The 24,729-nt window shown below is 41.3% G+C and overlaps 1 protein-coding gene across 1 annotated transcript in view; it reads right to left on the bottom strand.

Moving 5' to 3' along the window:
* Positions 1–542: 542 nt before the first annotated feature.
* The window catches only part of WDR76 (WD repeat domain 76), a 189,504-nt gene continuing 165,317 nt past the window's right edge, over positions 543–24,729 (bottom strand). Inside the window, exons 17-20 of the mRNA XM_056571564.1 lie at positions 19,524–19,732; positions 8,957–9,121; positions 4,139–4,222; positions 543–2,458 (exon numbers count right to left, since the gene is read on the bottom strand). Of these exons, the coding sequence (XP_056427539.1) occupies positions 2,221–2,458; positions 4,139–4,222; positions 8,957–9,121; positions 19,524–19,732 (696 nt within the window). The 3' untranslated portion in view covers positions 543–2,220. The remainder of the gene's footprint in view (positions 2,459–4,138; positions 4,223–8,956; positions 9,122–19,523; positions 19,733–24,729) is intronic.

Genomic DNA, 24,729 nt, shown 5'->3' with positions numbered 1-24,729 from the left:
AAGTAAAGAATTTCCTCTGTAGCATACAGCTGCTAATAAGTACTGGAGGGTAAAGATTTTTAATAGAAGTCATTTACAAATCTGTTTAACTTTCTGCCACCAGTTGATTTAAAAAAAAAAAAAAAAATTTCACTGGAGTACCCCTTTAAGTCAGAGTAAATAGGACAGCATAGTAAATTTGCAAGGACACACACTGCAGTGGTAAATCAATCAGGTTTATGGATGGGAAAATGATGTCCTTGTGCCAAAACAAAAAAAAGTCATGTTCTCTAAATTGTCTTCAAGGTGAATGGAGGGGTGATACGCAGGTGCCTGTGTACCATTCCTACTGTAAAAGTAAATTCTTACTATTGATGTCTTACGTGGAGCCAAAGTTCCACAAAACCATTAAATTACTCCGCCCCTAGACATCTTATCCCCATTCAAAGGATAAGGGATAAGATGTCTGATCGCATGGGTCCTGCGATCTCGGCTGCGACACGTCAGAGTGTACTTGCATCTACATAAATAAAGAAAACTGTAATCATTTATTTTATTTTTTTTTAATAAATGACAAGTATAATTAAAAGCCCCTAGAACTAATAATGTTCTAACTTTCATAAGTTCCGAATAAGATTTAAAATAAAACAGGTAACAAACAAAAATAATTTAATAGGTATATCTTTCCCTGACCAACTATGCAAGCAAATACTGCAGTGCTCTGGAAAAAATAAATAAAGCCACTTTACAGTTTTGTACGCAGCTCCTATACAGACCTATATGTTTCAATGGTTAGCAAGGAACCCTGTGCAGTCTAATCATAAATCATTAACCTTATTTTCTGTCCCCATCTTCATGTATATTCCTTAGAATTGTGTTTCCCAACCAGGGTGCATCCAGTTATTGCGAAACTACAACTTCCAGCATGCCCAGACAGCCAATGGCTGTCCAAGCATGCTGGTAGTTGTAGTTTTGCAACAGCTGGAGGCACCCTGGCTGGGAAGCACTGCCTTAGAAGTTACGGATACATGGCTCTGCATAGGAGCTGTAGACACATCATGGTACAGGATTTCTAAGCAAAACTATTTTCGAAATGTATTCATTTCAGATTTAAAGGGGTTTTCCCAAGAATAAAAACGTATTCCCTATCCACAGGAAGTTTCTAAACGGTAGGAGACTAACATCTGGGACCCCTAACAATCACCAGAAGGGTTCCTGTCCTCATCTGTGTACATGGAGCAGTGGTCCAGCATACACGCTGCGACTATTACCTCTCTGACTAACGACAATAGCGGACTTTAGCATTTGGCCTATAGTGAGTAAATGGAATGGCAGTGTGCAAACTATACCAGTAGGGGCACTGCAGAGGACCACCATTCTCGGGATTGGTGGGGTTCCTAGAAGTCAGCCTTTCAAAGGGGAACTACGCTACAAGACATATCACCTTGGGTATAAGTATTCGATCGCTGGGGCCCACACGATCTCCAGCCCAGTGTCCCAGTGTTTTAAACATTTATGTTCAGAACTCCCTCTCTCCTAGCATTAAGGGCAGCTGTGGTCGACACGCTACCTTTATTCATCTCTATGGGGGAGCAGGAGAGACATTGCTATGGGGGAACGGGAGAGACATTGCCGTGTATCCCCGGCTCTCCCATAGAGATACATGGAGGGGGAATGTTGACCAAAGCTTTGTGCTGTGGTAAACAGTAATCCAGCACAGAACGGAAATGGCGCCGGGCAGGGGATCACGGGGGCCCCAGCGATCAGACACTTATCCCCTTATCCTGTGGATAAGGGACAAGATGTCCTGTACCGAACTTCCCCTTAAAGGGTGCATTCACACAACAATTGTGCAATACAGCGGGAGAATGTAAAAACCGCCTGCTGCCGTATTCCCACGCTGCACCCCATTCATTTGAATGAGCCGGATAGGGTGCGGCGGGTATACGGCAGTGGATGGTTTTTTAATTCCCCTGCCGAATCCGCCTGCCATATTGCACAATCGTGGTGTGGATGCACCCTCAGATGCACTTCAGTAGAATTAAAACAGTCGAAATTATTTCTATACCCTTACAAATGGTCTATATACTGAATGAAACAGTTGGAGGGGTGTAACAAACTGCAAAAACTCATAAAACACATGTGTTATTAAAAACAAACCTGGTAACCCACATCTTGTGTTTCATACATTAAAAGATAGCCCAAAAATTTGATTTCTTCAGGTAGATCCAGTACATTTTGCTATTCCTCCACCACACACAGCGTTTTATTACATGTCCCTACAGCCACCAGGTTTCTAGTGGGATGAATGGCAAGGGCATTAGGTGTACAAGTACTGCTGAAAAATGAACCTACACTTTGTCCCTTCACATGGAAGACATTTATTTGGCCACTGTTCATTAGTCCTTCAGCAAAGCAGTTTTCTTGCTTTGGGTCCCATGTAACTGGTAAATAGCTTTTCAAGTTCATCTTTTGATTTCTGAAAAAGAGGAATACAGTGAGAACATGTGCCTCCCACCCAATGCATAAGTCAATGCAAAGCTGTTTTTTTTATACAAAAAAAATGAATAAACAAAATATATATTTTGTTATCAGATGGAGGATGCACAATTAGTCCCAATACAAAAAAAGCCAATGAAAATATTAGAGTTATGGCTCTTAGAACCTGAGGAGGAAAACAAAAAGTGGTTTGGTTGTTGAGGTTAAGGCTGGGTTTACAAATCCTAAAATACAACCATATTTTAAATCTAATTATTTGCTCTATTAAAGTCTATTAAAAAGCCATTGCAAAGAACCATTGCACACATTACCAATTCCTTTTCTATTATTGTACTACTAATTAGAATTACGCTATCATTGCCCTATAACATTTTTCTATATACTCTGCTGTTTGATGGCTCAGTTTTTGCACTGTGATCTGTTTTTATCGGTACCTTTTTTATGGGACTTTCTGATCCTTTTTATTCATTTTTTTTCTGATATATTGAGCAAAAATTTGCAATTCTGGCATTTGGTATTTTTTCCATTTACAACGTAGGATCATAAACAGTATATTTTAAAAGCTCGGACAATCCCACAAGCAGTAATTCCAATTATGCTTTTTTTTATTTTACTTTATTTTTTACATTTTCTTATTTGTAAAGTGGGAAAATGGGGGTGAGTTACATTTTAATTAGTGGAGGGGCTTCTATATATGGGACTATTTATAAGCAATCAGATAGTTTTCACTGTTCAATTATGGGTTTATTTTCTCTATAGGTCTTTTGTGGTTAGTTTCTCTTCTAGTTAACTGTGTGTGAGCACAATTCTCTCCTTCACTTGTACACAGCCTATTTGATTTTTTCCTGCAAACTACACTGTATCTGCTTCCTCTCTATATACAGCCTGTGTAAGCTGCCATCCAAGGTTTCTCTCCTCCATCCATAATCTGAGCTGGTGTGTGACTCACTCCACCTCCCTGCTACTATTTCTAACACTGAGAGCAGAAAATCTATCTGAAGTGCTTGTCTTTCTCTGAGCAGCAAAATGGTAGATAACTTCTAATAAAGACTATTTAAAAAGTTGCTTAATTCTGCATTTAGGGAACAAGCTAAGTGAAAAGGTGTCTTTGCCTTTAACCCCTTAAGGACCCGGGGTTTTTCAGTTTTTGCATTTTCGTTTTTTCCTCATTGCCTTTAAAAAAAATCATAACTCTTTCAATTTTGCACCTAAAAATCCATATGATGGCTTATTTTTTGCGCCACCAATTCTACTTTGTAATAACGTCAGTCATTTTGCCCAAAAATCTACGGCGAATCTCTCAGGCACTGAGCAGTCATTCGGCGATTGGACAGCGAGGAGGCAGGTAGGTATCCTCCAGCTGTCTTAAGCTGTTCGGGATGCCGCGATTTCGCTGTGGCTATCCCGAACAGCTCCCTGAGCTAACCGTCATGCTTTCACTTTAGACGCGGCGTTCAACTTTGAACGCCGTGTCTAAAGGGTTAGTAGCGTGCGGCACCGCGATCAATGCCGCGCGCTATTAGCCACGGGTCCTGAGCGTTGTTAGAGGCCAGGCCCGACCCGCTACGACGCGGGGGTACGCCGTGGCCCAGCGTTATAGATCGGGAGCAGACTCATGACGTAACGTTAAGGTTAAGTATAATGAATGTGCATATATTACCCATATAAGGAGTTCAAATGATGTATATTCTGTTCAAAGTTGAGAGGATATGTATTCTGTGTAAAGTCTTCAATTGTAAACACTCTACAAAAAGACAAAAAAAATAAATCACTTTAGCATTAAAAACATTATTACAATCCAGTAACGCTACGCTAACAGGAGCTCTCTCGTGGCATTGGGTGAATGGTGTGTAGTGACCATTAGGAGTGGTGCCAGCTCCATACGTCACGCCCCTCCATTCATGTCTATGGGAGGGGATGTGGCGGCGGTCACACACCCTCCCAAAGACATGAATGGAGGGGCACGGCCGCGACGTATGGAGTCGGCGCCACTCCTAATGGTCATTACACAACATTCAGCCAATGCCACGAGAGAGCTCCTGTTAGCGTAGCAGTCAAAGTTTGCAACAGGAGGGGTGCTAAAATACACAGCCCCTGACACCTCTCCCCCACACTGCATCCTGTGTTGGATTAACATTAAAGCATTATTGTCTCAGCAACAAACAAGGTGAGTGCATTCTACTTTTTCTTTGTAATTAGATTACTCTTAAGAGATTTACCTAAACTTGTACAAATTAAAAAAAAAGTGAAGAAGTTGCCCATAGCATCCAATCAGGTTACTGCTTTCACTTTACAAAATAGGTAGAACCTTACTGGTTCAAATATGCAACTTATCCACTTTTCTTTATTCCAAACTGCCAATACCACACAGCCTGTCTCTCCTGTTGTATACACATTTACAATGCATTTGGAAAGTTCTCAGACTCTTTCACATTTTGTTATATTGAGGCCTTGTGTTTAACCCCTTAAAGACTCTTAAGGGCCCTTTTCACCTTAAGGACCAGAGAATTTTTTGCAAATCTGACCACTGTCACTTTGAGCATTAATAACTCTGGGATGCTTTTACTTTTCATTCTGATTCAGAGATTGATTTTCATGACATATTCTACTTTATGTTAGTGGTAAATTTTTGTCGATACTTGCATCATTTCAAATTCGAAAATTTGATGAAAATGTAGCATTTTTTTAAACTTTGAAACTCTCTGTATATAAGGAAAATGGATATTCCAAATAAATTATATATTGGCTCACATATATAATATGTCTACCTTATGTTTGCATCATAAAGTTGACATGTTTTTACATTTGGAAGACATCAGAGGGCTTTAAAGTTAAGCAGCAATTTTTCAATTTTTCACAAAATGTTATACAGGGACCAGTTCAGTTTTGAAGTGGATTTGAGGGGCCTTCATATTAGAAATACCCCATAAAAACTGCACCCCTCAAAGTATTCAAAATGACATTCAGAAAGTGTGTTAAACCTTTAGGTGTTTCACAGGAATAGCAGCAAAGTGAAGGAGAAAATTATAAATCTTCATTTTTTTTTTACAGTCGAATGTTCTTGTAGGCCCAGTTTTTGAATTTGAATGGGTAAAAGGAGAGAAATCACCTTAAAATGTGTAACCCAATTTCTCTCGAGTAAGGAAATACCTCATATGTGTACGTAAAGTGCTCTGTGGGTCAAGTACTAGAGGGCTCAGAAGGGAAGGAGCAACAATGGGATTTTGGAGAGTGAGTTTTTCTGAAATGTTTTTTGGGGGCATGTCACATTTAGGAAGCCCCTATGGTGGCAGAACAGCAAAATAAAACCCCACATGGCATACCATTTTGGAAACTACACCCCTCAAGGAACATAACAAGGGGTCCAGTGAGCCTTAACACCCCACAGGTGTTTGACGACTTTTCGTTAAATTTGGATGTGTAAATGAATTTTTAATTTTTTTTTCACTAAAATGCATTTTTCCCCCCAAATTTTACATTTTACAAGTGGTAATAGGAGAAAATGTCCCACAAAATGTGTAACCCCGTCTCTTCTGAGTATGGAAATACCTCATGTGTGGACGTCAAGTGCACTGCAGGCACACAACAATGCTCAGAATAGAAGGAGTCACATTTGGCTTTTGGAAAGCAAATTTTGCTGAAATGGTTTTTGGGGGGCATGTCACATTTAGAAAGCCCATATGGTGCCAGGACAGCAAAAAAATAAAAATAAAAAATAAATGCCATACTATTTTGGAAACTACACCCCTCAAGGCACGTAACAAGGGGTACAGAGAGCATTAACACCTCACAGATGTTTGACGACTTTTGTTCAAGTCGGATGTGTAAATGAAAAAAAAAAGTTTTCACTAAAATGCTGGTTTTTCCCCAAATTTTACATTTTTAATAGGAGAAAATTCCCCTTAAAATTTGTAACCCCATTTCTTCTGAGTATGGAAATACCCTCTCATAGAATTTAATAAGGGGTGCAGTGAGCATTTACACCCCACTGGCGTTTGACAGATCTTTGGAACAGTGGGCTGTGCAAATGAAAAATTATATTTTTCATTTTCACGACCCACTGTTCCAAAGATCTGTCAGACACCTGTGGGGCGTAAATGCTCACTGAACCCCTTATTACTTTATGTGAGGGGTGTAGTTTCCAAAATGGGGTCACATGTGGGGGGGGGGGGCTCCATTGTTCTGGCACTATGAGGGCTTTGTAAACACACGTGACCTTCAATTCCGGACAAATGTTCTCTCCAATGGAACTCCTCTTCTGAGCATTGTAGTGCGCCCACAGAGCACTTAACATCCAAATATGGGGTATGTTCTTACTCAGAAGAAATGGGGTTATAAATTTTAGTTTTTTGTTTTTTTCCCCTATTTTCCCTTGTGAAAATTAAAAATTTTGGGTAACACCAGCATTTTATATATATATTTTTTTTTCATTTTCCCATCCAAATTTAACGAAAATTTGTCAAAAATCCTGTGGGTGTTAAGGCTCACTATACCCCTTGTGAGGTTCCGTGAGGGGTGTAGTTTCCAAAATGGGGTCATATGTGTTTTTTTTTGCGTTTATGTCAGAACCGCTGTAAAATCAGCCACCCCTGTGCAAATCACCAATTTAGGTCTCAAATGTACATAGTGCGTTCTCACTCCTGAGCCTTGTTGTGCATCCGCAGAGCATTTTACGCCCACATATGGGGTATTTCCGTACTCAGGAGAAATTGTGTTACAAATTTTGTTTTGTTTTTTCCCTTTTACCTCTTGTGAAAATAAGAAGTATGCGTTAACACCAGCATGTTAGTGTATAAAAAAAAATAAAAAAAATTACACTAACAGGCTGGTGTAGACCCCAACTTTTCTTTTTCATAAGGGGTAAAAGGAGAAAAAGCCCCCCCAAAATTCTGAGTACGGAAATACCCCATATGTGGCCCTAAACTGTTTCCTTGAAATACGCCAGGGCTCCGAATTGAGAGAGCGCCATGCGCATTTGAGGACTACATTAGGGATTGCATTGGGGTGGACATGGGGGTATTCTATGCCAGTGATTCCCAAACAGGGTGCCTCCAGCTATTGCTAAACTCCCAGCATGTCTGGAAAGTCAGTGGCTGTCCGGAAATGCTGGGAGTTGTTGCTTTGAAACAGCTGGAGGCTCCGTTTTGCAAACACTGTCGTACAATTTGTTTTTCCTTTTTATTGGGGGGACAGTGTAAGGGGGTGTATATGTAGTGTTTTACCCTTTACTAAGTGTTAGTGTAGTGTTTTTAGGGTACATTCACACTGGCGGGGGGAGGGCTACGGCGAGTTTCCCACTAGGAGTTTGCGCTGTGGCGGAAAATTTGCCGCAGCTCAATCTTGAAACAGGAAACTCACTGTAAACCCGCTCATGGGAAAAAGACTGAGAATCAGCAGTCAGATATGCTCTTGCTTTTAATCCCTCTTTCATTTGGGTGATGGATTACATTGTAATTTTGGTGACTTTTTATATGCAAACTTATTGAAAGTTATGTTTTAGTCACATATCCACTTTTTTGATAGTTGAAGCACCTTCAGTAAAGATTACAGCCTAAGTACTGAGTAAGGCTGGGTTCAGATATGTCCGGCATCCATCCGGCATAGGTGAACTCAGCCCAAATCTCAACGCAACTGATGACAATGAGAGTAGGTCTAACATGTGACATGCATTAAAAGTATTATATAATGTACATGGAACATGAAGAACATAGCACCACTTAAAACAATGGAAGTATCTCTAAGAATATTACACCCATTGTGTCACTTTTATAGCCAGGTAGCAAAGCTAGCTGTTACTGGAGGGTGATAGAATGTTGCCAGGACTCTATACTCTATGTGGGAGATTTACCAAAACCTGTCCAGAGGAAATGTTGCTGAGTTGCCCATAGCAACCAGATAGCTTCTTTCATTTTTCAGAGGCCTTTTCAAAAATGAAAGAAGCGAGCTGATTGGTTGCTATGGGCAACTCAAAAACTTTTCCTCAGGGCAGGTATTGATAAATGTCCCCCTAGGAATCTATAACATGGCATCACTTCTCAAGGAACCAATGAACAGGTTAAGAGACATCACAAATGGATAAATTAAGTAGAATAATAAATGCTAGTCACTTTAGTATTGATATTGCTGCATGGCTGTACATTGCTACTTCTACTATTGATATATATAAAAGTCAGTCTTCAGCCTCCTGCTTAGTCATTCACTGTTTCAGAGACGGACACTTTTTCTTTTTGTTAACGTTTAACAACCCAGCAATCATTTATTTTATGACTGGGAACACTTATATGCACCAATTTTCCTTTACTTTTTTTTATTTTTTTACATTTTCTGTCCTTCGTGTCGGGCCACTTAAAAAAAACATTCAAACTGGCCCCTAAAATCTACAGTATTGTGTCTAAACCTGTTATACATAGTATTTCAATTACATAAATAAAAAATACATTATGAAAGCGTTTTGGATTTCTCTGTCAAGGCTTCTTACCGAATGCATCTATCACGACAAGGGGTAAGGATGTACTTTCCTGTGCCTGGAGAGAAGGTAGCAGATACAGGAACAAAATCTCTATCTTTCCGGAAGCCCATTAGCGGCTGGGCCTTGCAACTTATGTCTATTCTGAGCATTCGCACATCATACAGAAGAACATTCCTGTAAGAAATTCATAATAAAAAAAAAATTGGAAAACTCCAAATACAGTAACTGACTTCATACCATATCAAACTCTAAAGGAACAATTTCAACCGTCATGGTTACAGTGTAGGACAGGTCTTTGATCATTCAGAGGTGGTATAATGGGATGGATACTGCAGTCATCTAGTGGGGTCAGAGGTGGTCACACTTTGCTGATCCACCAAGTAGTAATGTGACATAAATTCCTTGACTCTGTTAAGGCCTCCACTTAAAGAATTGAATTTAATCATCAGTTTGATCTCCCATATTTTTTTCTCCCTCCGAGTTGGAAACTGTTCCATTAATATAGTGAGTCTGATGTCCCTCATGCTGTGTGCAGTCTTTAAAAATTGTTCCACAGACCAAACAAAGATGAACAATCTGTGCTTTACAATGGTCTGTCATTCTGTCCCATGAAATCTGTGGACAGAGATACACTCTGCAGCAATGCAGAGAAGGAGTATTTTAAAAACTCAGACTCAGGGAATTCTGCTATGACGGAGTGTAAGTAGACAATGAGAATGCCAACACCACAAATCAACATTGAGGTCCCACAAAAAGATCCACCTGAACCCCTAAGACAACAATCAACTCTACACTGGACAGATAAAAAGACTACTTCAGAAGCAGAGTTACTGCAGAGACACTGGAGAAACAAGCTAAGCCCACTCTTAAAGTGTACCTGGCGGCCATTTTGAAGTCGGACATTTTGAATCCAACTTTAGTTTTTTCAATAGAAAGAGGGTCATGTGACACATCAAACTTATTGGAAATTTCACAAGAAAAACACTGGTGTGATTGATTTTAACGTAATTCTTTCATGAGTTATTTACAAGTTTCTCTTTGTTTACAGCCATTGACATGTCGTCGAGGTTAACACGTGAGGCGCGGATAGAAATTGTGTTGATGTCTGGTGAACGCAGTAACCGGGTCATTGCAGCAGATTTCAATGAAAGACACCCTACGAGACCACCCATCTCCCATGCTACAGTTAGCAAACTGCTTGCTAAGTTTTGTGAAACTGGTTCAGTGTTGGATTTGCCAAAATGTGGACGCATGAAATCTGTCACTAATGAAGAAACATCAGTGGCTGTCCTAGCTTCATTCAGCAAGAGCCCACAGCGTAGCACTCGCCGCATGTCACTGGAGAGTGGCATTAGTTGAACATCCCTTTGGCAGATATTAGCTACTCACAAATGGCACCCTTACAAACTCCAGCTACTGCAGCATCTCAACAAGGACGACCCAGATCGGCGCACTGAATTTGCAGAATGGGCAAAACAAAAATTGAAACAGGACCCCCAGTTTACGCAGAAGATTTTGTTCAGTGATGAGGCAAACTTTTATGTGAATGGTGAAGTTAACAAACAAAACCACCGCTATTGGTCTGACACTAACCCACATTGGATAGATCCCTCCAAGACTGTTGGAACACAAAAATTTATGGTATGGTGTGGTATATAGGGTACAAAGATAGTGGGGCCATTCTTCATCAATGGAAACCTCAAGGCCACTGGATATGCAAAATTGCTACAGAATGATGTGTTTCCCTCTTTATGCACTGAAGTTGGCACGTTCCCTGAGCTTTTCCAACAAGATGGTGAACCACCACATTTTGGGTGTCCGGTCCGAGCATTTCTAGATTAACAGTTTCCTGGAAAGTGGATTGGTCGTCGTGGGCCAGTTGAATGGCCCCCAAGATCTCCCGATCTGACCCCCTTAGACTTTTATCTTTGGGGTCATCTGAAGGCAATTGTCTATGCTGTGAAGATACAAGATGTGGAGCACCTGAAACTGCGGATACTGGAAGCCTGTGCTAGCATTTCTCCTTGGTGTTGCTATCAGTGTGTGAAGAGTGGGAGAAGAGGGTTGCATTGACAATCACATTGAACACATTTTATAAGTGGTTAGAAACTTGTAATAAATAACTCATGAAAGAATAACATTACATTAAAACCAAACACATCATTGTTTTTCTTGTGAAATTCCCAGTAAGTTTGATGTGTCACATGACCCTCTTCCTACTGAAAAAACAAACGTTGGATTCAAAATGGCCGCCATGGTCACCACCCATCTTGAAAAGTTTCCCCCCTGACATATACTAATGTGCCACAAACAGGAAGTTAATATCACCAACCATTCCCATTTTATTAAGGTGTATCCATATAAATGGCCCACCCTGTACAGTACAAATATACGTGTAATGGTATTATCTACATTATATAAAAAGTTTTTGTTGATGACAGGTACGCTTTAACTAACCCACAAAGAACAGAGAGCCATTTTATGAATAAAGAACAACCAGGATATTATCATAAAAACTTTTGGACAAGGGGGTGCTGTTGTCATTATGAACACAACAGACTATGTACAATTGTCTGATGAAAGGCACTATGTGAAACTAATCCCTGAAAGAAATTTTTGTAATAGCGTAATAGGATTACACAGAAACTGCCCTCCACCATTATAGACCAGGTCAAACCACTGAAACCTGAAGATCTTACAATGGCTCCTTCTACATGCTACCCAATAAACACAAGGAGGGTAACCCAGGAAGACCCATCATTTCAGAAATTGGCACGCTGACAGAGAATATTTCAGGCACGATAGAAAAGACCCTGAAACCACTGGTGAAACAAACACCTAGCTTCCTGCAGGACACCACAGATAACCTAAATAAATTGTCTGACCTAGGCCAGCTCCCAGAGAACACTCTCCTTGCTACCATTGATGTTTAGGCCCTATACTCGAACATTCTGCACAGGGATGGCATAGCAGCGTGCCAGGAACACTTAACATGACATAACATGGACACTCAACCAACAACGCAACTTATTACATTTAGGAACCCCATCATATACAGCCAGGCCAAAAGATACAACTACATTTGTTCTGATACAACAGATCATGACATCCACCTCCACAAGCTAAATAAAGATTTTGAAAAGGTTTAATTCACACAGATACAACATCAACAATAAGAGGACAGAGACACCAGTGGGAGAACATTTCTGCTAGACTGGACACAGCATCAGACTCACTTTATTATTGGGACAGTTTCCAATTTAGATGGTGAGAAATTTATGGGAGATCAAACTAATCTTTTAATTCAATTTTTTAAGTGCTGGCCTAAACAGAGACAGGAAATTCATGGCACATTACCACTTTGTGGACCAACAAACTGTTACCACCTCTGACACCTCCAGAGGATGACTGCAATATCCATCCCATTATACCACTACTGACTGATCAAATAACTGGGTTGATCTTATTTGCTGCCTATTTGATAATATGAATGTTGTAAATGTACTCAAAAGAGAAGCAATATTCTGTATAAACTACCTCTGACTGATCAAAGAACTGTCCTACACTGGGTTGGTCATATATGTTTTCCATTTGTAACCATGCCTGATAAAGGGACTTAAAAGGTCTTGAAAGTAGGGCTGGGCGGTATGACCAAATGTGTGTATCACGGTATTTTTGTAACTTTTGGCGGTTCCACGGTATATAACTGAATTTCCTCCTCCCCCCCAAAATTAATTATCAGCACAGCGCTGCGCTGTCCCCATCGGGGTAAATACTCACATATCACGCGCAAGCGCTGCCCTCCTCATCCTGTTTTGTTGTGGCCGCCGGCGCTGACACTCTATACTGTGCGGTATCCCTATGACCGGGCTGCAAAAGGTAAACAAAATAAACTTTAACGCATGTTCCGACATCGGCCTTTACGCTGGGGACGGGAACGTCGGAGAGCTGTCAGCCTATCACCGGCCGCAGCGATGTTTCGCCTCGGCTGGTGATAGGCTGAGCCCACTGTCATGTAAGAAACCGGCTTCTTACATGACAGTGGGCTCAGCCTATCACTGGCCGAGGCGGAAGATCGCTGCGGCCGGTCATAGGCTGACGGCTGTCCGACGTTCCTATCCCCAGGAAGCAGGTGAGGCCGGTACCGGACCAACGGGAGGTGAGTTAAAGTTATTTTTTGCAGCCCGGGCATAGGGATTCTGCATAGTATAGAGTGTCAGCGCTGGCGGCTGCAGCAAACAGGAGGACGAGGAGGGTAGCGCTTGCGCGTGACATATGAGTAGTTCCCCGATGGGTACAGCGCAGCACTGGGCTGATAATTGGGGGGGGGGGGGGCAGAACAGCGCTCGCAGGCCACATATGACTAGTTCCCCGATAATTCATTCATTCCCGAGGGGGAAGGGCCAAACCGGTATTGCGGTAAGGGTTAAAATTCATATCGTGCAGCACAAATATTTCGGTATTCGGTATGAACCGGTATACCTCCCAGCCCTACTTGAAAGCTTGCAATCTATATCCTCTTAGCTAGCCAATAAAATGTACCATCACTACTCCACTTAATTTCTTCAAAGTAAGGACGATATCTGGTCTTTCACACCTTAGGTTTCCTCCATGAGGTGTTTAACAAGGAGGGGTTTAAAGGGGTACTCTAGTGGGATTTTTTTTTTTTTTTTTATCAACTGGTGCCAGAAAGTTAAACAGATTTGTAAATTACTTCAATAAAAAAATCTTAATCCTTCCAGTACTTATTAGCTGCTGAATACTACAGAGGAAATTATTTTCCTTTTGGAACACAAGCATTTGTTTGCTTTGGGGATTTTCTCCTACTCTGGATAGTTGTTAAAATGGACAGAGATGTCAGCAGAGAGCACTGTGGTCATGATGTCAGCAGAGAGCTCTGTATTCCAAAAAGAAAAGAATTTCCCCTGTAGTATTCAGCAGCTAATAAGTACTGTAAGGATTAAGATTTTTTAATAGAAGTAACTTCTGGCACCAGTTGATTTAAATAAAAAAAGTATTCCACTGGAGTACCCCTTTAAAGGGAAACTGACAGGCTTTTCACTCGCACTAAACCCAACAAACTGGGTTATAATGTGGTAAACAGGAGTAAAACAAGGTATAACTTACAAAAATTGGTCCAGTGGTGGAGAAGTTACGGCCCTCCGTTGCCGCATTGCTACAGCTCTTCCGTGTGCAATGGAGGCATTCAGAGCAAAGTCTGTCAGAGAAGCTGCATCAGATGACACTGTTACCAGCCATTTTGTCCTCTCCTGAAGGAACGTCTAAACTGATTTATGACCACATCAGAGTTTACCCTTGATCTGGTCAAAATTTGCTTAGAATTAAAGGGGTACTCCACTGGAAAAAAATAAATTTAAATTAACTTGTGCCAGAAAGTTAAACAGATTTGTAAATTACTTCTATTAAAAAATCTTAATCCTTCCAGTACTTATCCGCTGCTGTTATGATCCACAGGAATTCCCTCCTCCAACAATAACGTGACTGACACCACCACAAATTACTTCAAATTATTGAAACCACAGCCAGGTGATTTGGATCACCTGTAATGGAGAGTTATAATTGCCCCTTTTTTTCATGGCACACGCACACATTTTGCTCAAAACTTTATTTGAAGATTGACATGAACACCCACACAGGTTTCTGGTGTTTCCTTAATGAGTCACAAGAACCGCATATATATAAGCCGGTGTCTGACTCCTCCTGAGTAGTGTGATCAAGCAGTTTCACTGCGAAATCATTCGTTGCACTCAGCCAGCTCCACGGAGCTGATGTCTGCTCCCCTCCCTTCACTCCTAGCGGCTTTGCACTTCGTATTTATGAATAAACCCGGATTTTAAAACCTCCATGCTGTGTCTTGTGGCGAGTGCAACGTTGCTTTTTCTATTACCTGTATACCACATATAGCTTTTCACTTCGTTAGCACCTCCACTCTTGCCGACACACACCTGGTCCTCCGCAGCGCGGGCTTCGGACATTGTTCTAATTATTTCGAAGGCTTTCTGGTGCTGATTGGCTTGTTTCTATACAGACCTATGATCCACAGGAAGTTCTTTTCTTTTTTAATTTTCTTACTGCCTGACCGCAATGCTCTCTGCTGACACCTTTGTCCATATCAGGAACTGTCCAGAGCAGGATAGGTTTGCTATGGGGATTTGCTCCTACTCTGGACAGTTCCTAAAATGGACAGAGGTGTCAGAGAGCACTGTGGTCAAGCAGAAAGGAAATTCAAAAAGAAAAGAACTTCCTGTGGCCCATATTAGCGGCTGATAAGTACTGGAAGGATTAACTTTTTTAATAGAAGTAATTTACAAATCTGTTTAACTTTGTCGCACCAGTTGATAAAAAAAAATGTTTTCAAGTGGAGTACCCCTTTTAAAGTCATCATAATATAAGGATATTGAGCCTGTCAATAACAGCATAAGACGAGACAAGAGCAAGAGAAATGTCTTGCTCTTCAATAAGAGCAAGACATTTCAGGATGCTGTAGAAGAGAAACTAAGATAAATATATAATTAAGACCGACAGAATGTCTGCGTACCATATTGTGTTCAAAGGATGTAAAACATGCATTTAGAGGTTTCATAGCCTTCAAAGAGCTACCATCATTTCTTAGAACTTTTTTAATATGTAATCGTAGAAGACAGGAAAAAAAATCTGGGTATTCAGGCATGTAACGCAAGAATGGATTAGCATCCAATGGTAGGATGTAAGTTATTTATTTAGCCGATTCAAACGCGTTTCGAGGCTCCTGCCTCTTTCTCGATGAACAATGGCTTATACGGTACATACAAAAACAGGTAGTATTTAAAACAGTAAAAAGCCTGCGAATGGGTTAGGTGCGGGACCGCCCCATGTGAACTGCGCACACTGGTGACGTACAAACCGCACCTGTCAGGGTGATGTTTGATGGAAGAGGAATGTTTTAACATATGTCTCTGTGTGCGGATCATAATTGTCAGCGGTGTTCATTAAAATGTATAAACGTCTTCATAATAGAATTCTGCTGATATGTGTTCTGTATTTTGGAAGAAAAATTAACTTTTTAGTGGAACGGAGCTGTAGCCAGTGACAATAGAATGCGTGTATTCGCCGCATAGGTCTGGACAATGAAATGGCTATGTCACTGGTATTTGGAGAATATGAGGGTATGCTGTCATTGTAGGAGCGGTGTGCAGTTGTGCATATAATATGTGTAGCAAACATTATGATATTACATTCAGCTGCGCATTGGGATATGCGCAGCGTGAGCGAGGAGGTAACCTTGTAGACGGGAAGCCGGGATCGCATCGCTCAGACTGTGAACGGCGGGGACTATGACAACTCCTTTGGGCATATGTGCTGAATGGAGTAGGTGAGTATGGTAGAGGTGCTTTTCGAGCTGTGTTTTAATTCTGTTCACTGTTCTCAGTATTTGGTTGCGCTTGGGATATGCGCGGCATAAGTAAGGGAGTAACATTGTGGACGGGAAGCCGGGGTCTCAGCGCTAACTGTTCATTGTTCTCTGTATTCAGTTGCACTTGGGATATTGCCGGCATAAGTGAGGGAGTAATATTGAGGAAGGGAAGCCGGGATCTCGGCGCTCAGATCGTGTGCGGCGGAGACTATGACAACTCTTATGGGCATGTGCGCTGGATGTAATAGGTATGAATTCTTATTCCTCTGATGGGTTGGGTGGTAAATGGGGGAATGGAGTGTTGCTTGTATGAAACTGATCTACTGTTTCAATCGTAGAATACAATTGTAACCCGGTGATGACCGAGTTTGAATGGTAAAGGTGCTTATTGTACAGGTTTGATGTTTTCAGGCGTGAGAACATTGCCCGATACACGGTTCGTCTTAGTAGTGCCTATGGCAGTTTCTATCCGCTGATATCAATATGGAAAAGACAGGAGGGTGTGTATATCAGGGGAGGACACAAGTGGAAAAGTCTATAAAGCTGGTGGCTATACTTGGATATGTGTAGTGGGAAACTTGGTCACTAATGAATATTAGGTATGGCTTATGTTACTGGATATGTCTATGACATGAAAATTCTTGGTGGTGGGGCAGAGTGACCCGATTAATAGATAGAAGAATGGAATTGGTTTAAATGTGTTCTAGAGATTCATTGAGACCCGAAGGGTAGAGTGTGTCCATCTTATAGATCCAGTAGGATTCTCGTTTACACAGTTGCCCAAAACGGTCCTCCATATCTTCTGGAATCTGCTCCAGTGCTGTCACCGTAAATTCTTTGAAGTTGCTGTTGTGGGCCTCCATTGCATGTCTCGACATGCTATGTTTTTGGTATTGGTGGATAACATATCTATGCCCATTAAATCTGGTCCTAAGTTGTTGAGACGTGCGACCATTATACTGTAAATGGCATGTGCACTCTATTAGATAAATTATATGAGTGAAGCTGCAGTCCATGTGGGTTTTTATCTGGAAGATTTCTCCTGTCTGATTACTGTTAAATGTGGTCGTTCTCTCTCTGATGTAATCACATAGTTTGCATAGTGTATTTTTTTCTGCACTAGATATCAAATATGTAATAGTGACATACTGATGGCGCCCATGTGCTGAGACACCACTCATCTTTAAAACCACTATGGCACTTCCTTAAGTTTGCACTGCTGTTATTTCTGTGTATACCACCCAGTCCTCCTCTATTTCTTTCCTGCTCTAATGGGTAATGTGTAGAATCAATAATATTGTCTGGAATGTCCAGTGGCTTCTCTAAACGGTATGCTATATTTGACTCTGTGAGACATTTCCAACCTGCTTTTTTGTGCCTTATGGAAATCTACCTTCTGTGTGACAGTGCCTCGCTTGTACATAGAGCTTGGCTTGGACACTCATACCAACCCATATTCTCCTCTCACACTAGTGGAGTTTGCCTTTTAGCTCATAAGACTATTCTATTTAAGCCCCATCAATCCTCCACTGACCCGGATACTTGATTAGTTTGTATATACTGTGAAGTGTATCACCGATCTCTTATTTTTTAAGGTATCTACTTTCCACCGCCATATAATGATGCAGTCCGGCAGCACGTCTTTACGATTATTCCTACTTTTCCTACCTCCCCAGTGTTGTTGAGTGAGGATTTTAATAATTTTCTTGCCCCCACGTTACATAAACGTTGGGGTAGCAGGACTCTGCCTGCTTCACAGACTACTGGGCTTTCCAAGTTTCTTCATGAGGTGGGACATACTGATCTGAGAAAGCATTGCAATCCAGTAGGGTGACAATTCTTTAGTTACTTGGGCTCCCTTATGGTGTCTTTATCTGTTTTGGCTGCAGATACTGTTGATTACTTAAAAATCTCTGCTGAGCTTATTGGGTTGCTAACTTTTAATGCTGGTATGGCCACTGTAAATGTGGTTTGGGACTCTTGCATAGCCTTTCTACATGGCCTACTTATAAGGGACATTAGCATCCAAAAGTCCTGAACGAGGGAAAAGGTCGTTCTGTACGAGGAAAAGCTACTAGATTGGAGCAGAAAGTGCTGGATACGGAATCTCAGTATTTTACAGATCCTATTGTGACTTCTTGGAAGGTGTAAGAGGAAGTTTGGAGGGATAAGAACATACATTTTAAATCTATGACTGAGAATTATTTTTAAACAGAGATATTTTAAATGTGTGGAAAGTATGGGTTGATTGCTTGCTTCTATTGCTAGGGCACAACAAGGTGTGGCACATATTTATTGGATTCTTCAGGTGCGGAAGTAACTGAGGACCAGGGAATTTTGGATGTTATACTGTCCTTTTATAGTAATACATATGCATCTAAAACCACCTGCTCCGATTTGAATATTAAAGGGGTTATCTGGCATTAGAAAAACAGAGCTAATGTTTTTAAAAAACTGCACCATGTTTGTCTGCAGGTTGGGAGTGGCTTTGCAGCTCAGTGCCATTAAAGTGAAGGGAACTTGGTAAGGATCCTATATATGACAGTTCCAACTCTCTCTGCTCTGTTCTGATGTCAAACCATTGCCAAGAGTTGTTGCTAATAGGCTGTAGAAGGTGATCCTCTAGCTGTTCAAAGGGGATCATACAGGCTTTATGCCAGGTATGTCCACAATGAATAATATCTGCCACTTCTGACATGTAAACCCTGCAGGAAATTACCAATCAGGCAGTCAGCGGCTGAGGCTGGTCAATGCTGTAGTCAGTGACTGGCTGAGCAGCATTTCCTGCAAGTATGACACATCAGGTGAAGCTTCGAGAAGTGGGGATCAGATGCTGTCGAAATGGCAACCACAAGAGAATGAGGTAGGTAAATAAGCATTGTTTGTTTTAAAACACCCTGACCCTAAAACATGTTACTGCACTTTAAATCAAGCTATTTCCAGTCTGTGGGTTTAACCTAATGCAGAAAAAAACTGAAAAGGACATCATTATGCTACTCTGAAAACATTATCAAGCTGCTACCGAGCTTTTTTGTGTGTCTACTGCAACACTGGAATTCACCCTTAATTATTTTAAACCAGAAATAGAGCCATCTTAATACCCAAAATATGAATACATTTATTATCTACTAAGTAAATGAAATTATATTGGGACAAGCTTACCCGCATCCTGAAACCACAAAGAGATCCTTTTTGAGAGGATGAACACTAACGGACTGGAGGCGTGACACGCGCACACAACTGCAAACATCATATGTATTCGTCCTGCAGTCCACCACTGAAAGTCTTGAATTTGAATGACCAACAAGGAGGACAGAGCCACTATCTGACAGGAAGTCAAAGGAGGCAAGTTTTTGTTCCACATGGTATATCTGAAGAGAATTACACAGAACACATGAGCATTTAATGAAGTCTGCAGCATACCAGGATATTCACTACTAAAATAATCAATCCTTTTCTTCAGTGCAACATATTCTTTGTTTACTGGTTAAACATGGAACCTAGCAAAATTTAAAATATCACTTCAGGTCCAGTAAAGACAACATGGCATGAGGAAAGCCTGGTCTGTCTCAGTATATTTTTAGCCAAGAGTTGCTGGCAGCAGATGCTAGATCAACCCTTTTAACCCCTTAAGGACACATGACGTACTGGAACGTCATGTGTCCGCTCCCGATCTATAAAGCGGGGCTACGGCGTGGCCCCGCGTCATAGCGGGTCGGGCCCAGCCTCTAACAACGGCCGGGACCCGTGGCTAATAGGCATTGATCGCTGTGCCGCGCGCTATTAACCCTTTAGACGTGGCGTTCAAAGTTGAATGCCGCGTCTAAAGTGAAACTGAAACCATGCCGGTTAGCTCAGTGGGCTGTTCGAGATAGCCGCGGCGAAATCGCGGCATTCCGAACAGCTTACAGGACAGCAGGAGGGTCCCTACCTGCCTCCTCGCTGCCCGATCGCCGAATGACTGCTAAGTGCCTGAGATCCAGGCATGAGCAGTCAAGCGGCAGAATCATCGATCACTGGTTTCTTATGAGAAACCAGTTATCAATGATGAAGATCAGTGTGTGCAGTGTTATAGGTCCCTATGGGAGTTATAACACTGCAAAAAAAAAAGTGAATAAATATAATTTAACCCCTTCCCTATTAAAAGTTTGAATCGCCCCCCTTTTCCCATAAAGAAAAAACAGTGTAAATAAAAATAAACATATATGGTATTGCCGCATGCGGAAATGTCCGAATTATAAAAATATATCATTAATTAAACCGCACGGTCAATGGTGTACGCAAAAAAATTCCAAAGTCCAAAATAGTGCATTTTTGGTCACTTTTTATATCATGAAAAAATGAATAAAAAGCGATCAATAAGTCCTATCAATGCAAAAATGGTACCGTATAAAACTTCAGATCACGGCGCAAAAAATGAGCCCTCATACTGCCCCATACACGGAAAAATAAAAGTTATAGGGGTCAGAAATGACAATTTTAAACGTATTAATTTTCCTGCATGAAGTTATGATTTTTTCCAGAAGTCCGACAAAATCAAACCTATATAAGTAGGGTATCATTTTAACCGTATGGACCTACAGAATAATAAGGTGTCATTTTTACCGAAAAATGTACTACGTAGAAACGGAAGCCCCCAAAAGTTACAAAACTGCGTTTTTTTTTTCAATTTTGTCTCAGTTATTTTTTTTTTTCCGTTTCACCGTAGATTTTTGGGCACAATGACTGATGTCATTACAAAGTAGAATTGGTGGCGCAAAAAATAAGCCATCATATGGATTTTTAGGTGCAAAATTGAAAGAGTTATGATTTTTTAAAGGCAAGGAGCAAAAATTAAAATGCAAAAACGGAAAAAACCCCGGTCCTTAAGGGGTTAAAGGGGTACTACCGTGGAAAATTTTTTTTTTTTTTTTTTTTTTTTTTAAATCAACTGGTGCCAGAAAGTTAAACAGATTTGTAAATCACTTCTATTAAAAAATCTTAATCCTTCCAGTACTTTTTAGGGGCTGTATACTAAAGAGAAATCCAAAAAAGAAATGCATTTCCTGTGATGTCCTGACCACAGTGCTCTCTGCTGACCTCTGCTGTCCATTTTAGGAACTGGAGAAAATCCCCATGGCAAACATATGCTTCTCTGGACAGTTCCTAAAATGGACAGCAGAGGTCACCAGAAAGCACTGTGGTCAGGACATCACAGGAAATGCATTTCTTTTTTTATTTCTCTTTGGTATACAGACCCTAAAAAGTACTGGAAGGATTAAGATTTTTTTTTTTAAAGAAGTGATTTACAAATCTGTTTAACTTTCTGCCATCAGTTGATTTAAAAAATGTTATTTTTTTTTCCATGGTAGTACCCCTTTAAAGACTCAGCCCATTTGGGCCTTAAAGGGGTACTCCGGCACTTAGACATCCTATCCCCTATCCATAGGATAGGGGATAAGATGCCTGATCGCGGGGGTCCCGCCGCTGGGGATCCCCGTGATCTCGCACGCCGCACCCGGTCAAAATCAGTCCCCAGAGCGTGTTCGCTCTGGGTCTGATTACTGTCTATCACGGGGCCAGAGCATTCTGACGTCACGCTACGCCCCCTCAATGCAAGCCTATGGGACAGGGCGTAACCCCTTAAGGACCCAGCCCATTTATACCTTAAAGGGGTACTCCGTTCCCTTGCTTTCGGAGCTCCGCTCCCCAGTGTCCGGAAGTTATTGTTCCGAACAATGTGTGTGCGGGCTTCCATGTTCAGGGCCGTCCCTCGTGACGTTGCGCCCCCTTCCCATAGATTTTCCTAAATTTTGTAAATCAATTTCTCTCGAGTAAGGAAATGCCTCATATGTGTATGTCAAGTGTTCGGAGGGTGAACTAGAGGGCTCAGAAGGGAAGGAACGACAGTGGGATTTTGGAGAGTTTTTCTGAAATGGTTTTTGAGGGGCATGTCACATTTAGGAAGTCCCTATGGTGCCAGAACAGCAAAAAAAAAAAAAAAAAAAAAAAAAAAAAACATGGTATACTATTTTGGAAACTTCACCCCTCAAGGAACGTAACAAGGGGTCCAGTGAGCCTTAATACCCCACAGGTGTTTGACGACTTTGGATGTGTAAATTAATTAATTTAAAATTTTTTTACTAAAATGCATTTCCCCCCCCAAATTTTACATTTTTACAAGGGGTAATATGAGAAAATGCCCCCCAAAATGTGTAACCCCATCTCTTCTGAGTATGGAAATACCCCATGTGTGGACGTCAAGTGCACTGCAGGCGCACTACAATGCTCAGAAGAGGAGTCACATTTGCAAATTTTGCTGAAATTTAGTGCCAGAACAGCAAAAAAAATTTCATTTGTAAATACATTTCTTTGGAGTAAGGACATACCTCATATCTGGGCGTAAAACGGCTCTGCGGGTGCACATTTGGTCACGGAGGAAAAGGAGGGCAGTCAGGGGCCTTGAGCTTCTGTATAGCTGCCCATGGAGCCAGAACAGTGGGACTCCCCCCCCCCCCCCCCACCCCCCCCCCCCCCTCAAGGGGCATTAGATGGGGTACACTAATTACTAACAAGGGGAACAGTGGGACATAAAATTATAAAACAGGTTATGTTCCCAGAATGATGACCCAGAGCATAGCCAAAACTAAAGAATATGCCCACCCCAAACCTTATGCTCTTAATCATCATTCTGGGAATGTGATGTGTGTGGCCGTCCCTAACCTGTTGCCTCAAATGCGCACCCCGCTCAGGTGGAGAGAGAGTGCTGCATATTTGAGGCAACATAAAAAGTCCCTGATTATAGTGACTCAGTGACCCATAACTTTTTTTTTTTTTTTTAAATACCCCCAGAGGTCTTTTTGATGAGTTTTTTTTTTTGGCAATTTAGTGGTTTATGGGGTTAAAACTTGGAATGTACTCTGGACTTGGTACATTGGGGTCAAATTATGGAAAATTAAAATGAAAAGGGAAAATTTAGTACTGCATGGAAGTGTGATACTTCCTGAAGCAGTTTTTATTGCAGAGGCCCGGATGATTGGGGCAAGTGTCACATTGAGTGGTGGTGTCCTTCCGAATCCCCCTCCTGTTACACACACTGCATTTTTTCTGGGATCGTCCCTTCTTTCCAGTGTGGGGGACTACACCTAGAAAGTGTTGGCCTGGGACGATCCTGGAACCTATAACCCCTTAAGGACACAGGGTTTTTCAGTTTTTGCATTTTTGTTTTTTCCTCCTTACCTTTTAAAAATCATAACCCTTTCAATTTCCCACCTAAAAATCCACATTATGGCTTATTGTTTGCATCACCAAATCTACTTTGCAGTGACATCAGTAATTTTACCCAAAAATCCACAGCAAAATGGAAAAAAAAATAATTGTGCAACAAAATCGAAGAAAAAACACAATTTTTAAACTTTTGGGGCTTCCTTTTCTACGCAGTGCATATTTCGGTAAAAATGACACCTTATTATTCTGTAGGTCCATATGGTTAAAATGGTACCCTACTTATATAGGTGTAATTTTGTTGTACTTCTGGAAAAAATCATAACTACATGTAGTAAAATTTATATGTTTAAAAATGTCCTCTTCTGACCCCTATAACTTTTTTTTATTTTTCCACGTACAGGGCGGTATGAGGGCTCATATTTTGCGCCGTGATCTGAAGTTTTTATCGGTACCATTTTTGTTTTGATCAGACTTTTTGATCACTTTTATTCATTTTTTAATGGTATAAAAAGTGACCAAAATTAGATTTTTTTTTTACGTGTACGCCATTGACTGTGCAATTTAATTAACAATATATTTTTATAGTTCCGACATTTACGCACGTGGCGATACCACATGTTTATTTTTATTTACACTTTTTTTTATGGGAAAAAGGGGGTGATTCAATCTTTTATTAGGGAAGGGGTTAAATGATCTTTTTTTTTTGCAATGTTATAGCTCCCATAGGGACCTATAACATTACATACACTGATCTTTTAAACAGATCACTGGCATGTATTAACATGCCTGTGATGAGTGTTATCGGGACCGCCGCTGTGAAATCGCGGCGTCCTGAACAGCTTACAGGACACCCGGAGGGATCCTACCTGCCTCCTCGGTGTCCGATCGGGGAATGACTGCTCCTGCCTGGATCTCAGGCACGGAGCAGTCATTCCCCGATCGGACACCGAGGAGGCAGGTAGGATCCCTCCGGGTGTCCTGTAAGCTGTTCAGGACGCCGCGATTTCACCGCGGCGGTCCCGAACAGCCCGACTGAGCAGACGGGTTAGTTTCACTTTCGCTTCAGACGCAGCAGTGGTCAGCTTTGATCGCCGAGTCTGAAGGGTTAATACAGGGCATCACCGCGATCGGTGATGTCCTGTATTAGCCGCGGGTCCCGGCC

The sequence above is a fragment of the Hyla sarda genome, chromosome 4 (genome assembly GCF_029499605.1).
Source record: "Hyla sarda isolate aHylSar1 chromosome 4, aHylSar1.hap1, whole genome shotgun sequence".
NCBI lineage: Eukaryota > Metazoa > Chordata > Amphibia > Anura > Hylidae > Hyla > Hyla sarda.
The sequence above is the reverse complement of the archived record's forward strand: the minus strand, read 5'-3'. Positions and strand labels throughout refer to the sequence as shown.